General features: G+C 30.8%; 2 protein-coding genes across 6 annotated transcripts in view; one reads left to right on the top strand and one right to left on the bottom strand.

The window, feature by feature from the left end:
- LOC149489811 (multiple C2 and transmembrane domain-containing protein-like) overlaps positions 1-13,536 on the top strand; it is a 51,536-nt gene extending 38,000 nt beyond the window's left edge. For all 4 annotated transcript variants that reach the window (XM_089714591.1, XM_089714590.1, XM_089714592.1 and 1 more), the window contains exons 4-14: positions 2,219-2,362; positions 3,334-3,517; positions 6,523-6,719; positions 7,273-7,492; positions 8,018-8,163; positions 8,425-8,564; positions 8,873-8,943; positions 10,306-10,409; positions 10,751-10,860; positions 11,402-11,499; positions 12,393-13,536. In XM_089714591.1, coding sequence (XP_089570717.1) covers positions 2,219-2,362; positions 3,334-3,517; positions 6,523-6,719; positions 7,273-7,492; positions 8,018-8,163; positions 8,425-8,564; positions 8,873-8,943; positions 10,306-10,409; positions 10,751-10,860; positions 11,402-11,499; positions 12,393-12,461 — 1,483 coding nt within the window. In that variant the 3' untranslated portion in view covers positions 12,462-13,536. The remainder of the gene's footprint in view (positions 1-2,218; positions 2,363-3,333; positions 3,518-6,522; positions 6,720-7,272; positions 7,493-8,017; positions 8,164-8,424; positions 8,565-8,872; positions 8,944-10,305; positions 10,410-10,750; positions 10,861-11,401; positions 11,500-12,392) is intronic.
- On the bottom strand, positions 12,996-22,954 carry LOC149489810 (multiple C2 and transmembrane domain-containing protein-like). 2 transcript variants are annotated; one of them, XM_089714595.1, is made up of 14 exons: positions 22,840-22,954; positions 21,370-21,457; positions 21,050-21,186; positions 19,485-19,631; positions 18,465-18,633; positions 17,914-18,095; positions 16,168-16,384; positions 15,580-15,725; positions 14,959-15,104; positions 14,819-14,886; positions 14,470-14,585; positions 13,930-14,039; positions 13,478-13,575; positions 12,996-13,391 (listed from the first exon to the last, which is right to left on the bottom strand). In XM_089714595.1, exons 1-14 carry the CDS (start codon positions 22,896-22,898, stop codon positions 13,305-13,307), a joined length of 1,770 nt encoding a protein of 589 aa, XP_089570721.1. In that variant the 5' UTR covers positions 22,899-22,954; the 3' UTR covers positions 12,996-13,304. The 2 variants fall into 2 exon arrangements, 1 of the variants encoding a protein (XP_089570721.1); XR_016318343.1 differs by lacking the exon at positions 14,470-14,585 and having other exon boundaries at positions 13,299-13,391.
- Positions 22,955-22,961: the final 7 nt, after the last annotated feature.

The raw sequence follows: 22,961 nt of genomic DNA, 5'->3' as shown, positions 1-22,961 counted from the left end.
GAAAAAAATGGTTTCTCTCGATTTCTCGATAATAATAACACCTGCTAATTTTTTCTACATATTTTAATTGTACAGACATCACTTTTCCACAATTTTATTATATGTATTGATGATGATGATTGAGATTATAACACTCTTAGTCCGTTTTAACTTAATTTTTATTCACCCGCATCAGTGCCACCTAAAAAATCTTTATATATCGAAATTCGAGCAAAGTTAAGAAAATGAGAAATAAGAGTTCTCAAGGATCGTTAGAGATAAGAGGCTTACTATTGACCGAAAACAACATGTGTTATGCCGAACCTGAAACCGCTTCACAACGAGAATTGCGGCTCACAGCTGACCGCGAACGGCATATACTATCCTGTGAGACCGAAACCTTCACTGAGAGGGTATATATAACGTCTCACAGCTGATCGCAAATGGCATATTGTACTATCCCGTGAGACCGAAACCCTCACTGAGAGGGAATTACGTCTCACAGCTGATCACGATCGTCATATTTTATCTCGAGAATTCTGAAACTTTTACTCAATATGAAGACCGTTTGACAAATAATAGGGTGCACCATAATATTATTCGATCTCTCGAAGATGAACATGAGCATAAGCAATGACTAGAGTAGGGACGCGAATATTACCATTATTTGAGACAAGAACGATTAATAAGTTTGTTTAATGAAAGATTAAGAATTGAAACTATTGGTCTCTTTAAACGGACGAATAGCGAGAGGCCCGTCTTACTGCAGACAGATTTCGACACAGTCTTAATGACTTAGAGGTAAACATAGAAGATCAATCTACAAATTCGGTGGTGTGGTCCGACAAAATAATATAAAAGTGGGTTTGCTTATAACCTCACAATTGATTACAGATCATCTTCTGTATAGGCGATATTAACGTAGTATGTTCTTTTTGTAATGCTTTAAAGTGGAGTAAGGAGTCGGCTTTCGTTTGAAGATACGCCGGAACCTTTGAAATCACTACTTTTAAGTTTTAGAGGAACATGTGCAATCTAAACAGTTCTTAGACAATATTAGCTCTTATAGTATTGCGTTTTAAATGATCCTTTGGTGCTCAACAATTATCAGATGCTCCTTTCATTCTTACTTTTAAGATACAAGGTCAAGTTTATCATTTGATAGGATCCCTTTTGCCTGAAGGCCAACCTAAGTTTCTTTAAATATATTTTGTATTCGACTACGACGAATAATCGAATACAAGAAATCAATATTTCTCGAATTTAAAACTGAACTCATTTCACAATTTTAGAACATGTTAATTCATCAGGTTAATCCGTATATATGCGTTTTAAATCGACATTAGAAGCTTTTCCTCAAGATGGTGATATTAATATAAAATTGGTATAAATGCCGATAGACGGAAGTCTATCAGCACTCAGGAATTCCCTGAGCGTGTTATAACGCCCAGGCCACAGTATTACAATTTTTCCTACAGTAGGGCGACGAATGTATTTTCGCATAGCAACGGAGGGGAACTCGTGGGGGGTAAAGTGACGCGGGCCACGTACCACAAACATGTTTAGTTTGTGGTACCGAGCGCGAAAGAAAGTCATCGTGTTTTTAGTAAAGTTACTATCTAAACTAACGTAATTTATTACTTAGGTACATATTCTATAATGGCGCGCTCAAACTGTTAATCTACATTTAATTTAGATTATTATTTTAATTACTAAGAAATGTAGAATTTAAATCACATTCATTCATGTTTTCCTCAGATATTCGATGTCTATGATTTTCGATGATTTTAAGATTTTCTTATCAGAGTATTCAATTTTAATGTAGTTAAATTTTATAAGAGACAATTAAGAACATTCAAAAATAAAGTGTCACGTATTTTTTTTAAACGACGAATGACGAAAAACGACCGAATCGCGGACGAAGTCGCGGGCAACAGCTAGTAAACATAATAAATTCAATGTATCTTAACGAAATCATTTATTATCTTTCATCTAACCAAACACTTGTCATACAGAAATTGAAAAACTTCAGAAAACATTAACAAATATACCTAAGTAAAATTAGCGTTAGCTACTATTAAGTATTCTGTGATAAAATTTTAAGGTTATACTAATCCATAGCACCTTATTGGTGTATGCTTAAAAACAAGTGACAACAGGACCATCGAGTATTATTAATTAAGAGTTTATATGGTATGTGGTAAAGTTCAATCAAATCTAATTCTCAAATATATTGCAGTTTGGGTAACGAGTCGCACAAATCGAAGCAAGTCCACAAATGCAAACCAATTTGGCGAGAGAGATTCAACCTGCATCTGTATGAAGATAACTCTCTACAAATCAAAGTATGGCATAAAGTGAAACAGAAAACTTTTATGGGCAAGTAAGTACCTAAAAGACTATTTTTACCTCATCTTCATCAAGCATATTATCACAATTGGTGCAACACTAATTTTATTTTTCGTCAATAAAATAAAAAGACCGTGTGTGCCGATCCCACGTGTCAAATGTGAAACTTCAAAGATACCAAAATCGTCGCTTTACTCCTTGACGTGACGGTATTGACATGACACGACTTTGAAATTTTACTCTCAACGCGCCTAAAGAAGTTTCACTTCAATAATAAATTGGAACTTTTTCAAGTGCATATATAACAATTTTCAGTAGTAGGTAGGTACATAGCTCGTCCTAAAAACAATAGGAAATAAGAAAATTAAGTATTATTAACAGTAATGCGCTTCAAATTGGTGGATACGAGAATAATAAGTCTGTATAAAAAATTTCCACCGTTTTTACCATAAAAACTTCATGAATTTTGTTTACCGACGAACATCGTTGATGTCTTTTCATAGGAGTTTTTTTAAAGGTAGTGTAGAGTGCCACTTCAAAACTATTCAATACAATAACTACCTAATATTTATATGTATGCGCTTTAAGTAGGAGATGACGATCGCTCTGCAGCCATAAATACCTACTCCGGATATATAATGTTATGGAACATTCACGAATTTTATAAATTAATTTTTAAATCTGATTATTATAAATTTTCAAGAAGAGTAAAAGTCCAAACTTACTCAACATAATTATTTGCCACAAGGATTTAAAGATATTCCTTTGATATATTCCTGTTTTCTTTTACAAACATGAAAGCAAAGTATCATTATACAAAATGCACAGTTGTAAAGTAAAGTGAATATGCTTTAATCAAATTAATAATATTATTAGCGCATAACCATATTGTACATATTTTCTTGCTCACTAGCTCGCTTAGATACCATTGTCATGTGTATGTACACTATGAATCAGAAAAAAAACGAACATGCAATGTTTACAAATTATTATTTTTTCTGTTAGATGCATCATAGATCTTTCGCAACTAGAAAAAGAGAGGACACACGAGCTGTGGCAGGAGCTGGAGTGTGGGTATGGATCCCTGCATCTGCTGATCACACTGAGCGGGACGGAAAGAATCCAGCCGGTGGATAGCATACCCACATCCAATGGTATTCATCATGAGCCACCAGCGGAGGATAAATTTGTAAGTACACACACACACACACATACACACAATAAACATCAGTAAAACGAAAATTAATTTAAATGTGAATAGTAATTTTTGAAATTTTGAAGCAAAAAAGAATGTATAGTTAAAAGAAACTTCTCGATCCTTAACATAAGAACAATATAGGTCACGGCAATTTTAAAGTATCAAATATTTTTGACCTCCGAATGACGTTAATATCTCTGCTTTTGCAGTTTGCTTTTAAATATCACACTGTAGTTTTTGCTGATAACAATATTCAAGTTAAATAAATATTATTTTATGTGACGGTTATATTATAATATATAAACATCTCAGTTGTATTCACAGGAACTCGTATAACTATTAATTAACACTTGAACTACAAATCACAGTCGCGGTTCAAATTCCACTGTGTAAATTTTTATTCGCACTAATTCTTAGTAACTTTAGCTTCTTAGTCACGATGTAAAGGTTACATAATAATTTAGGTATAATAGTTATATTTAGTAGCTCTATTGTGAGAACATGTATACTCTGTCCATTATATTATTTGCTTTTTGACAGCTTCACGCCCATGTAGGATTGTATTGTCTATGTTAAGATTTCATACAAATAATTATCGTACTTCATGGACAGGTCCCGCCCACTTAGTGATGCCTACACAGAATTATTCAATGATGGGTCGATAGATTAAAATAATCGATAGAAATACTCTGTAAAATATATCCGATACAGAAAAACTCTTCTATTATGTCATATAATTTAAACGTAAAGACAACCAAATTGTAAGATAGAAACCAATAAATAATAAAATATTAGTTTAGTTTAGTTTTAACATACAATGCATAGATATGTGGTCTTATTATTACATATCTTATTAGTACGTTTACGTTGTAATTATTATTTACGTACCTGATTCGATTTATGATAATATTTTGAATTTATAATTGAAATGGTATCACAATCGATAATCTTTTGAACATCACTTCTGGTCTCACCCGTCGAGCTGTCAAAAAGCAATTCTTATAGTGGACAGACTATAGGTACCTAATTTTAATAAATATTCTTCGAATTGCATGATATGTGTGGATAACTGTTAGCTCCATGTGCTTAAATAAATTAGGAAAATTCTATATAATAGATGATAATAGAAATGAATCGCTCTACCAATTCGGCTAATTTTTAATTTAATTTTTGTGTTAATGCATAAGGAAGGTTCTAATCATCTAAAAAGGGGCAATGAGGAATCAACAAACAACATCTATCGGGGCAGCTAGTTCCATACAAAGTAATTCCTTTGTTGTCAAAAACAAAATGATTACAGGAAATTTTGCCATCAATCATTATAAACTTATTTACTGCGTAAATAGGTTTTTATGAGACTTTAGAACAAATACTAATAGACATAAGTGAAGAATCTTAAGCATAGTTTACTTATAAAAAACACGCTTATGATAGAGTCAACTTAAAGTTAAAAATATTTTTAAGCACTAAGTATTTATTTTTTCATAATCACTAAGAAATTATTGTATTGTCACCGTTCGTTGATGTGTACAAATTTTGAATTAAATTTGTAAGTTGAAAGAGGGCCAAATTCTAGTTAAAAGAAGTTTTTTACACACAAAATAAACCTATGTCCAATAATATTTAATGAATAAATTGAATTTCTTTACATTTATTGTTAAATTATTTGGTGTACATAAAATATTATTTACCAACTTACAGACATAATAACATAATATTCCTCTATTAGTAGTTCTCTGAGCTAAAACTATATACCTACCTATATTTATATAATAATTACGTAACATGCCATTCGTTTATTATTATATCTACCGTATTTTATTTTCACATATTTTAGTGAATAATTTAATAAATTTATTGCACAAAGATTACCGTTCCGTGTAGTACCTACAGTAAAAATGTCCTTGTTAGTTTCGCACTTGAAAATTTTCACAATAAATATCTTTTTTTTTGTCACAGTCACTAACAGTCAGTCTCTCACATATGATCGTGGGATCATAACTTTTATAAATTGTATCTTGTTTTTATATAATATAATTTTTAAAATGGGTACCAAAAAAACTGGGGTAAGTTCTTACTATTATAAAGCAGTAGACGTACCTAGCTGAAAACACATTTTTAACTTTTAAACTATTTATTTTTGAGTCACATTTTAATTGATATATGTGAAGATTACATTAAACTATACGGAACCTGAAAATTGATTTAAATGCAAATTCATTAGCAAGGCATTTATGTATGTCTAGTATATCTACTTACTAGTAGATATACGATGTTATTTTACTTATAAGTTGTTATAATATTTACAAAGGTTCTTGAGGTACATTTGCTTAAACAAGTGCTTTGTTTACATATTCATGCATGTACAGTCTTAAGAATAAACAGAACCTCTTTAAGTTTATTATATAGATTATAGGTAGTTAGTTACCTTCTTGAAGAATATTTACACGCTCGCATCCCCATGGCGGACTATAAATATGCATCTGTTTATTCTTCTTTTAGTTAATAAAATTCAGACTCGAATGCACTATGAATCGAGAACTTCCATCGTTTTTTTTTCGGAACTTCAGTTAAATAAGTCATGAATCAGGATAGAACAAAAACTCTATGTAACAACTGAACGCAGGTTACCATGATCATGATTCATTTGACTATAATTTAAAACTAAGCATTTTCTATTTTTCTATGTACATATTATGTAGGTATGTTCATCAATTATATGGTGAAGAATATTACGGTATTATATGGTGAAGTTTTTTTGTTCGAACAATGTCGGCACTTTTGAAAATTAAAGACTATATTACCTATTATGATTCTTTTCTCTAAAAGTAGCTCTAATTTCTGATCATATATGATTCATATTATTGTGAATTTAGGACAAAATATATAAAGAGTTTTATTAGGAACGTGGCAGAGAAATTTATTTTATAATATGTAGAGCTGAGACTGTACTAAATCAAAAATTATATAATCTAAATGAATTATTTTTGTTGTAGTCATGGTACCGTGTCACGGATAATTGGAATGATGTCGGCCAGCTATCAGTAACTCTGTACGGAGCAAAAGGCTTGTGCGCTCTCACCCTGAGCGGCAGTGTCAATGCATACTGTATATTGGAGCTGGACAATGCAAGAGTACAAACACATACGATTAAGAGCACTTCTGAACCTAATTGGGACAAGAACTATGTATTGTAAGTGTTAAATGTTATAATTTTACTGTCGTAGTATCTCATATTTATGATCCATGTTATATTCTGCTGCTAATACCGGTTGCCGACAGAGGCTGGTTTTAAGCATTTCTGGATACAGGCTCGCTAATCTTAGATTCTCAATGGTGTAGATAAGGTTAATCAAACAATATTAAAAAATATGTAAAGTATTTGTTAATATTTATTCTACTAATTTATTAATCTCTTCGACATATATACCTCGGTTGAATAGTGGTCTCATAACAGTCGACTATTCTTTCAACCAGACATTACGTTATACACTATGTATATTATTTTAACATAGGTCTGTTTCACAATTATTGTGTAAATGTTTTTAAAATGTTTAGCAACACAGTGTAATTTATGTAAAACCATGTTGTACTTTTTAATTTATTTTAACAAATACATGGATCGTTTGACCCAAATCCTTAAATGAATATAATTAAATAATCAATTAGTTTGTTTTTATAAAGTACTTTTTTTTTTCAAAATATATGCAATCAGCGAAATTAATTGTAATTTATGTTTTTTTTAGTTCAATAAACGACATCACATCAACGGTAGATATAGCTGTATATGAGGAATCATTAATTCAGTCAATGAAAGGTGAGATGCTGGGGAGGATATCTATACCTTTGTTGAGGATACAGAATAATGAGAAGCGATGGTACGCTCTGAAGAATAGTTCGAAGAAGGCCAGCGCGAGGGGCAACTGCCCTAGGATATTGTTGGAGATGTCCGTTGTATGGAATCCGGTAAGCATAATTTACAGTAGTTAATTAAATAGTAGTAGTAGTAGTTAGTAGTTAAAGAATAGAAAAAAATCGATCACGAGGCGGGACAATTCAACTTTCGAAGTTTATTAAGGTATTAATACTGTATGTGAGGTAATTACGAAAATAAAAGAATTTCAATTTTAATGATTGTTTCACATTTGCAAGGATTTTATTATGAAAAATTATATTATATTCTTGACTAAAATGGCATTAATTTAAATGTTTAAAATTACAATTTACATTATAATTACTCTCTGCTATTTCTCATCGCAACTTAAACAAAGTTTTTTCAATGTTAGGAACAAACATTACACGCATGACGCAATTCTTAGAATAGTCTTGATTTTTTATTAATAATTCTAGAACAGAATATGTATTAACATTTATTAGAAGCTTTAGCTAGCGTGGGAATTATAAAAATTATACAAAAAATATAGATACTTAATATTTTAATAAAATAATAATTTGATTTAAATTAAAATTAATTCTGATTATTCTTTTCAGGTAAAAGCGTCAATGAGATTGTTCAGGCCGAAGGAAACGAAATACATACAAAAATCACCTAAATTTGACATTCCACTTATTTATAGTAATTTAATATTTATAAAAAATATATTTAAAGTTTTTCGGACAGGAAACGAACATTTTAAGTAAGTAATTAAATTTAACTTTAAGCTACCGAAAACGTTGTGTTAGTTCACAATATTTCCTGTAGCATGAACAATTTATTAAACTGCTGTCTGATATCAAAATATCAACATAACAAAAATATTGCTAAACTTTAAAAAACTTATTGTTTTTCATTTTATTTTTAAATAGGAATATATTATGACTTTAATTTAATTATATTAAGGCGTATCCTTATCTCCAAAACTTATATAAACAAAAATTAAAATATACACCATTTCCAGACGAGTATTCGAATGGGAGAACCAGGAGCTGTCAGCGATGGCGCTCGGCGGCTGGCTGATATTTTGGTATTTCTTCAGGCTTTGGATGACGCCCTTGTTGCTTCTCTTGCCTTTTATACACTACTGGCTCGTACATAGAAGTAAGGATATGTGTACAATATTTTTATCAGCCTATTTATGTTCATTAATTCATTTTTTTTTTTTTTCGTTAAGATTGAGCTATCCTTATAACTGTCTCTAGATTTTAGTAATATGGGTAAACTAAATATGGGTCATAATAGTAGATATAGTGATAAAATACTGTAGGTACTGTATTTCTATATCAACATTATATCCTTATTTAACATGTGTTTTTATTGATTTGCCATGTCGTATATTGGAATCAAAATTACCTTTCCTTTTTTTAATCATTTACAATGTAATTTCTTATTGTATAATATTGTTACAGATAACAACGTCGTCGTTCCCTTAAATCAGTCTGAAGACGATGAATCAGACGAGGAAGTAGAGACACAAAAGGTAATTAAACACAATATGTAATTGTATGTATTTCCGGCACAAATACATAATAATGCCATTAAAGTGCATCCATTGTCTTTCAATCGTTTTGAATTCAATTCAATACTTACTAAAAAAAAAACTCTGAAACATTAAAAAACAGTAAACATTACATTTTCATGAAAAAGGTGCTCAATGATAATTTTAGTAACAAAAAACATTGTCGTTAATTATTTAGATATAATATTTGTTTGAATATTTTGAATCATTTTAAATTTTGCGTCTTGTTACGATATTAACAAGAGTACATAAATCAATTTCGATTAAATAAATTGCAGCCCACATTTTTTTTTCTGTGGCTATTATATGGCTGATATTTTTAAGAATGCTATTATGTGGCTGATATTTTTAAGAATGCTAGAATTTCTGAAAACAAACTAGTAAAAATTTGTAAGTATTATTATTCTATATGCTAATAAGCAAGTTTTGTTATAACCAAGGTTAGTTGAAAATATCTGATTCATAATTGTACGACGAAAAGTTGAAATAGTAAGTAACTCAAAATCAAACTTTATGGAGTCATTACCTTAACAATCTCGTGCATATTGTAGAGGAGTAGGTATCATTATCAGGCAGCCTAATTCTGTAAGACGAAATTTTTTGTAATTTCTAATAGAGACCGAATATATAACCTCTCTACTGTAACGGTTATAGTATGAGCATTTTAAATAGCATATTAACTGTTGCACCAAGGCTGCGGTCACTACAATTACCCAATTAATATGTAATTTCCTATAATTAACTGCTAAAACCTGCCCATAAAGTTTCAAGTTTTGCGCATTTTATTTATAAGAAAAATAAAAAACATAAATGACTCATACAATTACGTGGAACAGAAATAGCGACTCACGGTTACTTGTTAGCACCTACGGACGTCATAATAACTGCAATGACGATATTTTATGTCGTGGGATAAGTTATTAAATACGTGTGTATATTAATAGGTATAATAGTTGTTTTCGTATACATGAATTATGTAAAACAATTTTCTTATAAAATTATTCTAATTAATATATTCCAATTTATCAGATGTTAGGTGTATTTTTTATATACTTACATCAATATTATTTATAATATTATTATTTTCCTATGTTTCTTATAAACAACATCCTCTCGTCCATATTCTTCTCCGTATATATATATATGCTAGCTACTGTAATATAGTTGACTATTGTCTTATCTAGATATCAAGTAATTCTTTACTCTGATACATCTGATACAGAATAAATTGACTCTATGTAGCAAGTAATACCCAACATAGCATTATAATTTATAACAATTGATTGTAATATCATTGTATTCAAACAAAACATTTCTTTCCAGGATGACAAGACGATAAAAACGCGGATTTCCGAGTTACAGGATCTCACAATAACCATTAAGACCGGAATCGATTATATCGTATCTCTCCTTGAGAGGCTGCATAAGTAAGTTCCTAAAATGCTTTTAAATTTTTCTACTCACAACTTTCAAGTTCAACTTACAAGTTCATTGCCCCCATAATCATTTATACTTTTCCTGCACTTGTCTCCGTTGCTATGAAATACTTGTAGTGAAGTACATATTTTGTTGAAAGCAAAAGGTATATTGTCGTATTGTAGAGCAATAATTGTTTTTGATTGTTGATGTCTTTAATAATACTATTTAAATGAAAAATTTAAATAGTATTATTAAAGATCCGGAAACATAACGATATCGTCGTTATTTTTTTTAATAATATGTGTACATATATATATTGTATTGTTATTAAAATTATTTTCTTTTATAGTTTGGTGAACTTCAGCGTGCCGTACTTAAGTTATTTAATTATGCTCGCCCTCGTGGGATTATCAATAGCTTTCTACCTCATACCAGCCAATTATATGTTTATGGCATTTGGTAAGTAATTATTAACAACTTTACAAACATAAACTACGCTCATGAATATAATTTATTTAAATGCTTTTAATATGCAACTGTTATTCATAATTCCATTAAATTGATCGAAAATACGCATATTTTAATATTGAGTAACGTGTTGTGACCTTCTACAAATTAGGCGATTAACACACGGTGCCGCGTGCCGCCGCGGTTGGCGGTGAAGCGGTTCTCAAGTTGCATTGGCTTCTATTAAATCCGTTGATACCAAACACACATACACCGCCCGACCGCGCGGTCGAATGGTCCGTTCCTCGTAGAGTTTCACTGCCAACCGCCGCGGTGCGCGGTGCCGTGTGTTAATCGCCTTATAATATTTTTCATTAGAATTTCATAACTTTAAGGTTGGTCAAAATGTTAAAAAGATACCGTCTCTCATAAATTAATGTTGAATTTCGCCAGTTTCATAGAATCACATTATTAGGTCATACATCCTTGACTTGTTTTGTTTTGTTCTCTTTTTTCTTTTTTCTTATAAGAAATAACGAAAAAATTGTTTCAGGTCTATATAAGTACGGTCGTAAGTTTCTCAATCCTGGGAGAGTTCCTAACAACGATATATTAGATTTTATATCGCGAGTTCCGGATAATCAGATGCTGGTAAGAAATACATTATTTATTCATTAACTCTATTATCAAACTCAAACATTCAATTAGACTTCTTCTAATCTAACTTCTTTGAATCGTCATAATATATTTTTAACATTTACCACTATCTATATAAATGTGGAATGTTGTCGTTAAATTCAATTAGTCTAGACCATTCCTAATAGATAATTGCAGTAAGTAATTAAAAAACAGTTTAAAATTAAAAATACATGTAAAAATTAGCGTATCATTCGAAAAGTAATTAATTCTTCATTACTTTTCGTTTAATATGAAGATAAACAGCATATTATATGATCCAATCAAGTAGTGTAACCCAACTAGTACTATTTCACCCAAATGATCACGAATTTGTTCAATATGAACAAATTTTGCATTACATTACGTAAAATTGGTAAAGAATATTTATTGGTTTAACCCACAGGTTATTAATTATAGCCCTTACTCACGTAATATTTGAAGATGTAAATACTTTATCTGGAAATTACGCGAAAAATCATGTTCACAAGCGACAAACTAATAACAGTCGTAGACTCTACGTTAATTTTTAGATTACACACTCATACAATAATAGAAATATACGATATTAGCAGTAGTTTGACAAAACTATTATGTTAATAAATCGCGTAGAATATACCATACATCCTCATTGATTTATGCATTCGCTAATAAGTAAATTAAGAAATGAAATTAATAAAAACATAATAGTTATGCGCTTTTGCTGTAAAAAGCCAAAAAAACAGAGCGGCAATCCTATTAGTATATCTACGTTAAATTTAATTCTACACAGTATTAACTTACTATTAGGTGTGTAATGACTACATTTATTATATAAATAAAACAAATATACAAATATTTGTTATAACATTTTGGTTTTTTTTTTTCAGAAACAATGGCGCGAGCTGAAAGTCCCCGAGCCTAACCTCACCCGGTCAGACTCCGCAAAGCGACGATAGTACAAACCGCGTGCATCACTGTGCCTGCATTTATACGAAGTTCATTCCCTTCCTACATTCCGTAGTGCCATAGAGGAATCGAACGGATGCCACTTCTAGTGCGAACTGTGAACTGTCAACCATACACGCTGCTACATGTGATAATATGTTCACTGTTATATCACTGTTATTTCACCTGTTACTTTTTTATCTGTTACTGCGCTGTAATGTCATAATGTCATGTAATGTCAGTGATCGTTATGTTTAGTGACTTTTCAGAATAACGTTATCGTCATAGTGTTAAGCGTTTTATGGTCTTCAAAAATAACGGTTGTATTAAAGTAATGACTCTAGCAGTCAATTTTCGTATATATTCAACCAGCTAGCTAGTAATATCTTCCTGACTGTCACTGCTGCACTGCATTTTTGTTTAAATCTTTAAATACATAGTTGTAAATAGGTTCATAAAATAACAATGGTTCATGTTTAGGGAATGTATTTCTTTATTAGCAGCTGTTTCGGAATAGTTTCTTCTCGAACAAATTTTTGTACCTACATTAAAAAAGTAACGTAGAATAACTGTCGAATAGCTGCTATTTAATACTGTTATTTCCTACTGTTTGTCCGTTATTCGTAACTAGTAATGCTAGTAGTACAAGTGAACTTCAAGTTTTGTACAAGTACCTTTAAGTATCACTGTGATATTAAAATAACGAATTTAACTATTTAGTGGTGAACAATTGCTCAATTTTATTTAGGGACGCAACGTGTATGGTTACTGTAGATGTAATAAAATGTGATTGTAGGTAATTTAACTGTATTTATATAAAATGTATGAATATCATAGTACGCCTGTGCTTTGCCTCAAATTGAGGTGCTGACGGATCTTGCCAGATACTTAGTATTCACTTCTTCGTTAGGTTTTGGTACGTGTAATTCCTTCCAATCTTTCTGTAAAACAAATTTATTATATTAATTATATTATACGTGATTATTTAAAATTGATTATAATTTATAAGTATAATTGTATTGTATACCAATATCGCATCGTCTGGTATTCTTGAGAAGAAGTCCAATAAATCATTATTTAACACTCGATTTGGGTTTATATATTTCCTTGTGAATTTAAATATCCCTGTAACAAAAAAATAATTTTAAACATTATGTTATACATACAATGTAAGAGCAGTTGTAGAAGACTTCCACTTTATAAAAGGCCCTAACAGGCGTCGAATCCACGACATGTCCGTTACAACACAAGTTAAAAGTACACATTACACAAAATAATGTAACATCACTAATCAATATAATTTTTTAATTTAAATAAAACAAACGATAATATAAGTAAACTATATCTAAGCTTTGAGACAAGAATAAAATGGCCTTTAGAAATATATATCTATTTATTATATCCTTCTCTACAGTTTTCTGGGTATATTGTAAAAATAAGAGCGATTGTTAAAAGAATATATATCAAAATACATCTTACCAAATGACATCATGATATAGTTGAATGGAATTATGTAGAGTCCGATAGAGGCGATAATTAGAAGAATCATTGTTACGTAACTTATGAATGGCACTTTGAAACTTATTAAACTGAAATGGAAGAAAAGTATATTAAAACATCCATGTGCTAGTATGATCGCCTCCTTGGTAGATACCTATAGTGGTTGACGCGTGAGCGTAGCACTGAGGGTTCGATTCCCGGTGGAGACGAAGAAAAAAAAATGTCTTGGTCTGGCAGGACACAAAAGCTATTGAACCTAAGTAACTACTGAACCAATTTTCAGAAATTCTTCACCAGCTAAGAGCTACTTGTAGAGTTGGTAAGAGACAAAAGTAAAAGTTTAAATATGTATTAAAGAAGTAGATCCTAATTTTCAGGATATAACGGTCTACAATGTGTGGTAGTCTCTACATAAATGCATTATCCGATTTGACTCAATTTTCATGTACCTACAGCGAAACTAAAACATTTTAAAACATTAATTCATAGGTTAGGCAAAAATAAAGTCTACAAACTGACTTGTAAGCCCTTTCAGCATACGAAGCGATCATCTCAATGCCGCTAGTGACCGTGATAGTCACATGTTGAAGCTCGTTGATTTTCAAGCGACTAATTAGACCTTTGTCGCTTTCGTCCTGTGCATATGGGTTTTTTTTATATATATTTTAACTATTTTATTTGTTTGTGGTAAATTTTGATTACAAAAGACACATCCTTTTGGATTTGTCGATATTTGTAAACACTAAAATAATAACAATATGTAGTTATCCAACAATAACCATGGTTACTAAAAAATTTCTTTAAAAATAACAAATATAATATGAACTATTAATTTATAAAAGGTTATAATGATTAATTAGGTTCCTACCTTAACATTATTATTATTGGCATCGACATCATCCTCTGATATGATTTCACGGGCCGCAGCTAAATTTCCTGAAAAAACGAATGTATTATTTTATTTTAATGTTTAACTTTCGTAATTTTACCTAATTTAAAATATAATACCTTGATGTCGATTCCAGAGCCAATGCCAAGCAAAAGGCAGCAATAGTAAAAGCGGTATCAGCCAAATTTGTATATAATAGCAGAATATCATCCAGCCCAAAAGTACAAAGAAGGAAAATTCTTGGTCGTCCCATTCAAAAACCCGCCTAAAAATTAACACATTTTTTTAGAATTAGCATTAATACGCTAACCCATTCAAATGTTTAACAGTAACAGATAGCATTTAGCAAATGCTTTGTTGTAATATTTTTTAACGTATAGCCTTTTTTATGAACACAGTCAATACAAAATATAGAAAACCAGCTTTGCGGAAAATTCCTTTACCTAGAGTTAACTAATAGAAATCGCTTATAAGTTTTCCTTTATATTTTCTATTATGTTTGTATTCAATAAAGTGTATTGTATATTTATTTTTGGTACAATTGCATACAACATTTTTATGCATTACAATAGAATATTTATAAACAACAAACAGTTCTCAACAGGGCCTCTGAGTGGATCTCTATCACCGTGTTAGCGTTCCAAAGGACCGGGTATCTTCCTTGGCATCAATCTCCATGTATTAAGGAGAGATATAATACATTATAATAATAATTAGACAACTAAAATGAAATAACTTACTTATAAAACTCATTGACATCACTCAGCGCATTGAACACATTGGACACGAACACAACGTTGCTATAAAGGAGTGCTATATCAAATTTTATGCCCTTCTTTATGTGTTTTTCTTCTTTGGGTTGGAACAGTTTTATCGTCGCTTTCACCTTTAATGTAAAAATAAATCAAAAGTGCTATTTGTTAACTAAGTTTTTATTCTTCATTATTAGAAAACTTCGACCTACAAATGGTTAAGTATGTAGTTCTGTAGTAAAATATTGTACATGCAAGGTATACAAGAAAATTGCTTCAACCTAAGCTTTAAGCGAGCTTTATATGTATACTTAATAAAAATAATGCAATTTAAACTTTAAAAAATAGGTAGGTAAATAAGTACATATTATAAGCATTAGAAATGTTTATATTAATAAAAGTTTTAAGTTTGAGATTGTGTTAAGTTAAATACTTATTACTTAAATATATAAAAAAAACTTCGAAATATTAGAATCATGAAAAGAGATTAGAACGCGAACCACTCCTCAACGATGTATGCACTAATCAGTTATTTAACGTTCCACAAACACAACACACATAGATTCCAATACGTACAGGATGAAACACTAGATCCATTTGCAACAACACCCTAGGGAAGTGGCCTCTAGCACTATTCCGTTTATTCCGATCCTTTAGCGCGTACCATCGTTTCTCATTCGAAACTCGCAACAAAGGGATCGAGACCTTGCCTAAGGGCTCGTTGAGGAGCGCATTGGCTATTGAACTCTCGTACACTTTTAGGTCTAGAGTTGATGTTACGTCTTGCACTTTGCTGTAAGATTTTTGAACTTATATTCGACTTGTTTGTTTTAGAGATCTTCAAAATAAATTCATTTAGAGAGCTTTTTACATACTCGACTAATTGACATTAAATAATTTGAAAAGAAATATGTTAACATGTTAAAAAAATTTAAATTAGTTAACATAATATATAATTAAGAAAAGAATTAACTATTATATGCTTTTATAAAGCGATTGGCACTTTTCTTTGAGTACATAATATTAAAGTTCGAATAAATTATTTATTTCTGGCTAATAAACCTCAAATTTAAATTGATGAATTGATTTAATCGAAGGAGAAATCATTCAAAATATCTACCTGGAAATGCCTATCTATATATAACTAACTAGTATCTATACTATCTAATATAAAATAAATCTTAATTCCTTTCAAAGTTCAATTACTATCTATCAATCGATACAAAAAAAATTACGAGTGAAAATAATATCTTTTAAAGTAATTACTAATAACCAGATATAATACTTAGTGACAAGAAAATATTTTCTAAATGACTTTATGAATAAAATGTGACCGCGTTTTATCTAATTTCTCAAAACAAATTAAAATATTACCTACTTTGATAATATATAAAAATAACCTTAAAATATGTTTTTAAATCATTATTATATTATAAAAAATATGTATTGTAATGACATTATTAATGCAAATGCTGATAAGTTTTAAATCTTAGAGTTATTACGATCATATCTATTATCTAGTTTATGATATAATCTTTCAAGGCGTAATCATTTCATAATTAATAAAAACTAATTACTTATGATATTAAAAATCCAATTCATGAATGTAATCAACACGAAATTAAACCTTCTTATATTGATTCTAAGAATATTAAGGTCATGGTTCATATGATAAACATATTTTTAGAAATTCACCTTGGTATCAAATGAGAAATTATGTATATTTCTATTTATAACTATATTATAGTGTTGTTGCTCTCGGCAACATAATTTGTAACCTAATATATAAAATAACGGTCAAGGTAAACATTTGGTTGGTACTTAGGTACCTTATCACTATCACTACATAGTATAAAACAAAGTCGCTTTCTCTGTCCCTATGTCCCTTTGTATGCTTAAATCTTTAAAACTACGCAACGGATTTTAATGCGGTTTTTTTAATAGATAGAGTGATTCAAGAGGAAGGTTTTAGTATATAATTTATTAGGTTTTAGACAAAGCGGGCGAAGCCGCGGGCGGTAAGCTATAAGAAGGTACTATAAGAAGAGCAGCTGGTCTGATAATACCTACCTAATTATGATAATGTTATTTATTGTAAGTAATAGTTATACAAAAAAAAAACAATTTTTAAATTTTTTCCTTTGCAAGTTATATATTTTTTATATTAAGCGCGTAGCTAATACAATTTTATCACACAGTTCCGAATAAATAAAGATTTTTTTGTAATTTAATTTCAATTTGCTTGTTACTTATATATCTATTCTGACCAAGATTCTGACTAACACATACCTACGAAAACAACAGTAAGAAAAAATTACTTACAATATATAACACCTGTTCCATACAATTTCCACATTGGTGCCAGCTTTGTGTGTCTGCACCTTTTGATTATCTAGCTGTAGTGTGCAATAGGCACTAGGTTTAGAACCTAACCCTCGAGCTCCGATAACTTTTACATGTAGCACTCCTATTTCATTTAAATCTGTGTCCATATTGGAAAATTTCTGAAATTGTAAATACACAATATCTCAAAGGATATACGAAGTAATCGTTTTTTATTAATTTATTAACAAATTTTAATAATCAAAACTTTTTATTAAAGTAAAGTTTTCTACAGTAATGTTTTTTTTTTTTTTATTTAACGTCTTTTATTTATTTAGAAATATTTCGTTAAATATTAAGTACCTTTCTTTATACGAACATTGTATTGTATTATCAAGGTAAAATAATTAAAAAAAAACATAGAGCTACATCTACTAGACTTCCTATATATGCATATGCAGAATATTCAGCAGTATTGCAGCTGTTATTTGTAGCTATTAAAAAATGTTAGCTACTCACTCACTAACTCTATAACATAAAATAATACTCACATATTTATCTTTATAACTGTTGAAGTTACACATACATTCACTAGGTCCCCCCACAGAGCGCACAGTACACATTGTTATGGACAAATGAACTTTCCCCGGTCCATCGTCTAAGTCCATCCAAAGCTCATGAGTTCTTTCCTTTTCCAAATTTGATAAATCTAATACACAACTAAAAATGTCACAAGCTTGAAACAATAGTACAATTGAGTATCATTGGGCAAAATACGATAAACACTATCTTGACTGCAATAAAGATATCTGTACTTTCAAAGTATACAATACATTTATTGTTAACTAACCTGAATAAATGTTAACAGCTAACAAGCGATAAAATTTAATAATATAAACAAATTGTGGTGAATGACTAGTTCTATTCATAAATAATTAAATATGTATAAAATTATGGTCTTTTTATTTCCGCAATACTTTTACAATAAGATCATCGTCATTATTAGGCATGATCATTTATTCATTTTATAATAATTAGGAGCACAGTTCATGATAAGGTTAACTTTATTCATAAACAACAGAGGTAATGTATTCTCTATTAATTGAATTTTATGAATTATAGAAATATGAAACTATATACTAAAGTCCACAGTATTCAATTAACACCAATTCTCTTGTACATTAAGGTTTCATGTTTTAATTTCAATTTAGGTCTAATTATATTCAAACTAATTGATAACATAATAACCCGATAGTTACAACTTCTTTCGGGTTGACAAGGAATAAAAATAGCCTATATCCTGTTTAAAAGGTAAAAATGTACTTTCGATTGATAAAATTATTTCTGAAATCGGTCGAATAGTTTTTGGGTAAAATCGTGATAAACAAAAAGATCAAATCTTTACTCTTCCCATCCTTACGATGAATTTGCAAGCTAGCATAGGTATTACACATACAATAACGCACAGTGCACGTGACGTGATCAACTTTTACTAAGTACTCTCTAACAGAACATATTCAAATACTACATCGTCTCTGAAAATATTACATCGATGATAACATAGCCCATACCTGCCAAAAGAATTCTTCTGTTTGCTGCGATCCAGTAATGAGATATGTAATAAATGGTCGTGGTACAGATGCATTTTTAACGTTTCCCTCCATTCCGGATGCTCTATGTTTGGAGAGCTTTTCGATTTATATGTCTCTAAACCCAATCTGTGTATTTAAATATATACACGTAAACATTTAAATATAATCTATATATATAAAACTCAAAGGTGACTGATATACCACAAACCACTGGACGTATCGGGCTGAAATTTGGCATGCAGGTAGATGTCATAACGTAGGCGTCCCCTAAGAAAGGATTTTAGAAAATTCATCCCCCAAGGGGATCAAATAGGGGATGAAAGTTTGTACCATGAAAATTTATCTTTTCCACGCAGGCGAAGCTGCGGGCAACAGCTAGTTCTAATATAAAATAACAGTAAAACAAAGACCGGCTAGACTTATGTTATTCAACTGTTCTCTTACATTTTTATTTAGAAATAGTAACGTAGGCAGTTAGTAAATTGAAGTTTTATTCTAACCTAACCTAACAACGTCTTTCGAGACAATGACGCTTTGTTACAATTTAGGTCAAGCTTCCGGGAACAGCATCTTAACTCATTTTATAACAGGAGAGATTGAGCGATGAGCCACAACTTAAAAAACTATTTTTATCCTCATAGTCACTATAGGTCCGTAGGCTTTTTTTAACGAGAAATAGTAAATAAGTTATTTCTTAAAATTAATTAAATAATTACCGATTATGATTCAAACATGAAGAATTTAAAATCTATTAAATTAGATAGAGTCATTAAATATTATTAAAAAAATATTTTCCAATATACTGGGTGGGTACTGTAGTTAAATGCTGCTATTTCGATTCGGCTTCGTAAAAAACAATTAGGTATTTATTTTTTTGACTACTCTATCATCTCGAATAAAAGCAGAGAAATGTTCAAAGAGCAATCTTTGTTTAAAAAAATAAATATGCAATTGGATTGATGATAAACGATATAAGAAATTAAGTTGTCAAGTTCAAATTGAAGATAAAACAAAGCTGCTTAACAATCTCCGATTAAGGGTGCACTCACACACATCAGTCACCGTCACGGCACGTCACCGGACAGGATTAAAAAAAAATATGTATCAATAGTTCTAGTATGACTCTGTTCCCACACGACAGTCGCCGGCACGAAATCTATCAGTGACGTCACCGGTCAGGCACGTCAAATAATCTTTCCATACATGTATCATACTTTTATCCCCACTCACCCGGTGCCGTCACGTCTCAGTTCAGTCAGCGTCGTGCTACCGTCAATAATTGCTACATGTTCTCTAGCGTGACACACGTCTAATCACTGACTAACCTGATGTATGTGTTCAATGATTCAGTCAAACCGGCGACGTGACTGACGGACAACATGACGGTGACTGGTGTTTGTGGATACGTACACAAACCGTCACCGATCAGTCATCGGTGACTTGACGGTGACTGATGTGTGTGAGTGCACCCTTAGTAAAAGGTAATTATTGATATAATTTTTAAAATCGTATCTAATAAATAATTATTTTACACAAATATTTACCTTAATTTACAATAAAGGCTACGAGGTGTTCCATCATCGATTAATGTGGAAATATTTTTGGCTTCGATCAGAACGATTGTCACAACAGTGCTCCATTGGCTATTTAGAGATTTAGATCTCATAAATTTCTTTCCGAACTAAAATTAATAAAACAATAAATGAAATTTTCGGGATTTATGGTATAAAAACAAAAGCACAAAACAGCAGAACAGGTTATGATATTAGGTATAAGATGCAGGTAGGTATTTGGTTGAAACATCAGAACTGTTGAGATGTATTTGGTTGAAATCATAGGCAAAACAGAAAAAACTCATGTTTACCTTTTCCTTATCAGTATTTAAAGATTGTAAAACTGAGTCACTTTTGTTGTTTTTTGTCATTAAATTCATAAGGGAACCTGGACGCCATCTGTTAAAGAATTAACAAAATTAATAACAGCCGCTCACAGGAACGACTCTTTACCGCTAATTACTGCTTAATAAATGATGAAGTTTCCTAAATTGAAAGAGAATAGACTAAAAAAAAAACAAATTAAAAACATAACTTTAAATTTCGTTTCGTATTATATAGAACCAAAAAAATATTTTACCTACATAGCGCCTGCCTCCTAATTTCGAGAAAAATTAAACTTTCTGCAAACCAAAATCTAATATTTCTTAATAGACCGGGAGATACTGACACAAAATTTCGAGTCATTTGTAACAGGATGGCGGTTCTACAGGGGTCTTAGTACGCAATGACAAAAAGAAAAACGATGGCGTGAACGCTGGTACCGGCGGCTTAGTCGCGTGGGCGTTAGTCGAACTCGTCGGAAAATAGCGAAAGTCAAACGATTTGTAACAGTATGGCACTTATTTTTCCTGTAAGTTTGAGGATCAACAAATATAAATACAAAATTTCAAAGATCTATGTGTTGGAAATCTTCACTTATATAAATTAATAATAAATTAAGTTTTCAAGTATGACAGCACTTTTTCCCCCTACTAGAAGTATGGCAAATATAATAATGGTCACATTTTATCAAATACTCTCCAAAAATCCAAATGCAATACTGGTACAAAAAGTTTGGCGAAATAAAAATTTTTTGCAGATTTTCGGCGGTATGGCGACCATTTGGAATCGTCCGAAAAGTATGGCATGGCGATTTTCGTAAATGGCTGCACGACGATAGTTACCTGTGCAAAAGTTAGCCTGGTACAAATGGTTGAATGATTGTTTTATTTAAATCAACACATTCGCATCGGTATGGCGGGCTGTAAGTCACACCGGAAAAGTATGGCATGACACTACCGCCTACTACTTTTTTATGGGCTATCGGTAAATTCTAAAATTTTTGTGTTACAAATCGTTTGACTTTCGCTATTTTTCCGACGAGTTCGACAAACGCCCACGTGACTAAGCCACCGGTACCAGCGTTCACACCATCATTTTTCTTTTTGTCATTGCGTACTAAGACCCCTGTAGAACCGCCATCCTTGTTACAAATGACTCGAAATTTTGTGTCAGTATCTCCCGGTCTATAATTTAATATATTTTACTTTAAAAAAATCGCAATTCATATTTTCCCGCCATTTAAAAAAAATGTCAATGACAAGATAATATTATCACGTTGGACAAAAAGACGTTGGTTGTTACAAACAATTTGATAATAATTAATAAAGTTAATAAAGAAACTATTCAATATTCCTCCTTAAATCTAGTCGATAGCTGTTAAAAACGTCTTTAATTTCCAATACTGGTACAATGTAAATACTTATTGATTTATGTTATATTTTCTTAAAAAAACATACCTTCTAATACTTCTTGAATTGTTTCGAAGGATCACTGCACTTTCAGACGCAGTATCCATAATTAGATTAATTAATTCTATCGTGCTTTATTTTTTCACTCTTAAGAAAATAATAATATGTGT

Source organism: Colias philodice, chromosome 3, assembly GCF_061535455.1.
Source record: "Colias philodice isolate Cphi_HAF_F1 chromosome 3, ilColPhil1 Martin Lab GWU primary, whole genome shotgun sequence".
NCBI classification, from domain to species: domain Eukaryota; kingdom Metazoa; phylum Arthropoda; class Insecta; order Lepidoptera; family Pieridae; genus Colias; species Colias philodice.
Note: the sequence above shows the minus strand (reverse complement) of the source record. Positions and strands in the feature narration are given on the sequence as shown.